At 41.4% G+C, this 1,504-nt stretch overlaps 1 protein-coding gene across 1 annotated transcript in view; it reads left to right on the top strand.

The window, feature by feature from the left end:
- The window catches only part of LOC103521812 (E3 SUMO-protein ligase RanBP2-like), a gene marked incomplete at both ends in the record, with an annotated part of 13,053 nt that extends 11,794 nt beyond the window's left edge, over positions 1-1,259 (top strand). The window contains 2 exons of the mRNA XM_026832319.1: positions 659-795; positions 1,118-1,259. Of these exons, the coding sequence (XP_026688120.1) occupies positions 659-795; positions 1,118-1,259 (279 nt within the window). The remainder of the gene's footprint in view (positions 1-658; positions 796-1,117) is intronic.
- Between the last annotated feature and the right edge of the window lie 245 nt (positions 1,260-1,504).

Below are 1,504 nucleotides of genomic sequence, written 5' to 3'. Positions count from 1 at the left end.
ATGGTGCAAATGGAGGACTCAAGACCTTACCCTAGTCGGATGAAAAAAGATTGAAAAAATTTAACAGGCCTGAGAACATTGCTTGGAAAAAAAACGGCTGCGGCGCAGTGGGAATAGGGTGGAAAATATTGGAAAAGTAGACTGGAAATTTTGAAAAATTGGACTGGAAAACCGGGAAAAGTCAGGGAATTTTATTTTTCCATTTTGGTAGACACCCTGTAGATAGAGGGAGCGGTAACTGCTAGGATCTTATCATCCCAAAAGCGAAGAGAGAAGGAAGACAGGATAGGAGAAAGCCAGCCGTAGTAGATTTTTTAAAATGTGCAAGTTTTTTTTTTATATCTCATAATAAGGTCTGACTGGAGGACATTAAACAGGGAGTAGACCAGCCTGAAATTTCCCTTCCTAAAAAATAATGAGAATAATAGCAAAGGTTGAGGGCGTAATTATTTTGTAGCCAAGCCCTAATGTCAGTCCAAAAGCAATCACATTAGTTAGGGCTGATTGAGAGGCTGACAAAAAAACGCCGACCCCGTCTGAACACGAGAAAAGGCGAAGAAGAGGAAAAAAAGACATCCTATAATACGGAAAGTAATGTATTCGCCAAAAATCTTTTGAAAAACTCCCTAATAATTGGCCTTTTTTGTTAACCCCTTAGGTAACTACGGGCGAGGAAAACGAGACCGTACTATTTGAACAGCGCGCTAAGTTGTATCGGTTTGTAGATAAGGAGTGGAAGGAGCGTGGCGTGGGACAGCTCAAACTGTTGAAGAATAAGGACACCGGGAAAGTCAGGTCGAAGGAAAAAAACACACACACGGTTTAACATAGGTATTTGATTGAGGAAACTGATCTTATCGTCCCGAAATCAAAAGGAAAAAGAGCTATTCCGAGAACGCCCCCTTCTCCCCAGAGGTTTGATGGAGGGAACTGTAACGTAACATGGTCTTCCTGAAATCCAAGAGAAGCAGGACAGGATGAGAGAAAACGCCAGAAAGAAAGTAAGGGTACTTGCGGCCTTCGTATCTGATTTTATCAATTTTAAAAATATTCAGTTCCATCCCACTGGTAAAAGTTTTCCATCCTCTTATACCAAATCTATTTGATTTGTTTCCAGACTTCTAATGAGACGTGATATTGTACACAAGATCTGTGCCAACCATTTCCTACATCAAGACATGGAACTGAAACCAATGCCCAACACTAAACAAGCTTATATCTGGTTTGCACAAGATTATGCTGACGAAGTAGTCAGTGATGTAAGTAATGATACTCAAAAATGCTACCTAAACACTCTAAACAGTGATCTTTTAGGCCTTCGGCCGCTTTTAACAAAATGAAGCAGAACCAAAGAATAGGGCTTCTTGAACAAGGTTACTTGCGGCCTTCGGCCTCTTTAGGGTTAATTCAATAGGGCTCCTTAAACAAGTCTCCTTGCGGCCTTCGGCCGCTTTAGGGTTAATTCAATAGGCTTCTCAAATAAGGGTACTTGCGGCCCTCGGCC

This window comes from Diaphorina citri, unplaced genomic scaffold (assembly GCF_000475195.1).
Source record: "Diaphorina citri unplaced genomic scaffold, Diaci psyllid genome assembly version 1.1 scaffold6005, whole genome shotgun sequence".
In the NCBI taxonomy this organism is placed as follows: domain Eukaryota; kingdom Metazoa; phylum Arthropoda; class Insecta; order Hemiptera; family Psyllidae; genus Diaphorina; species Diaphorina citri.
The sequence above is the reverse complement of the archived record's forward strand: the minus strand, read 5'-3'. Positions and strand labels throughout refer to the sequence as shown.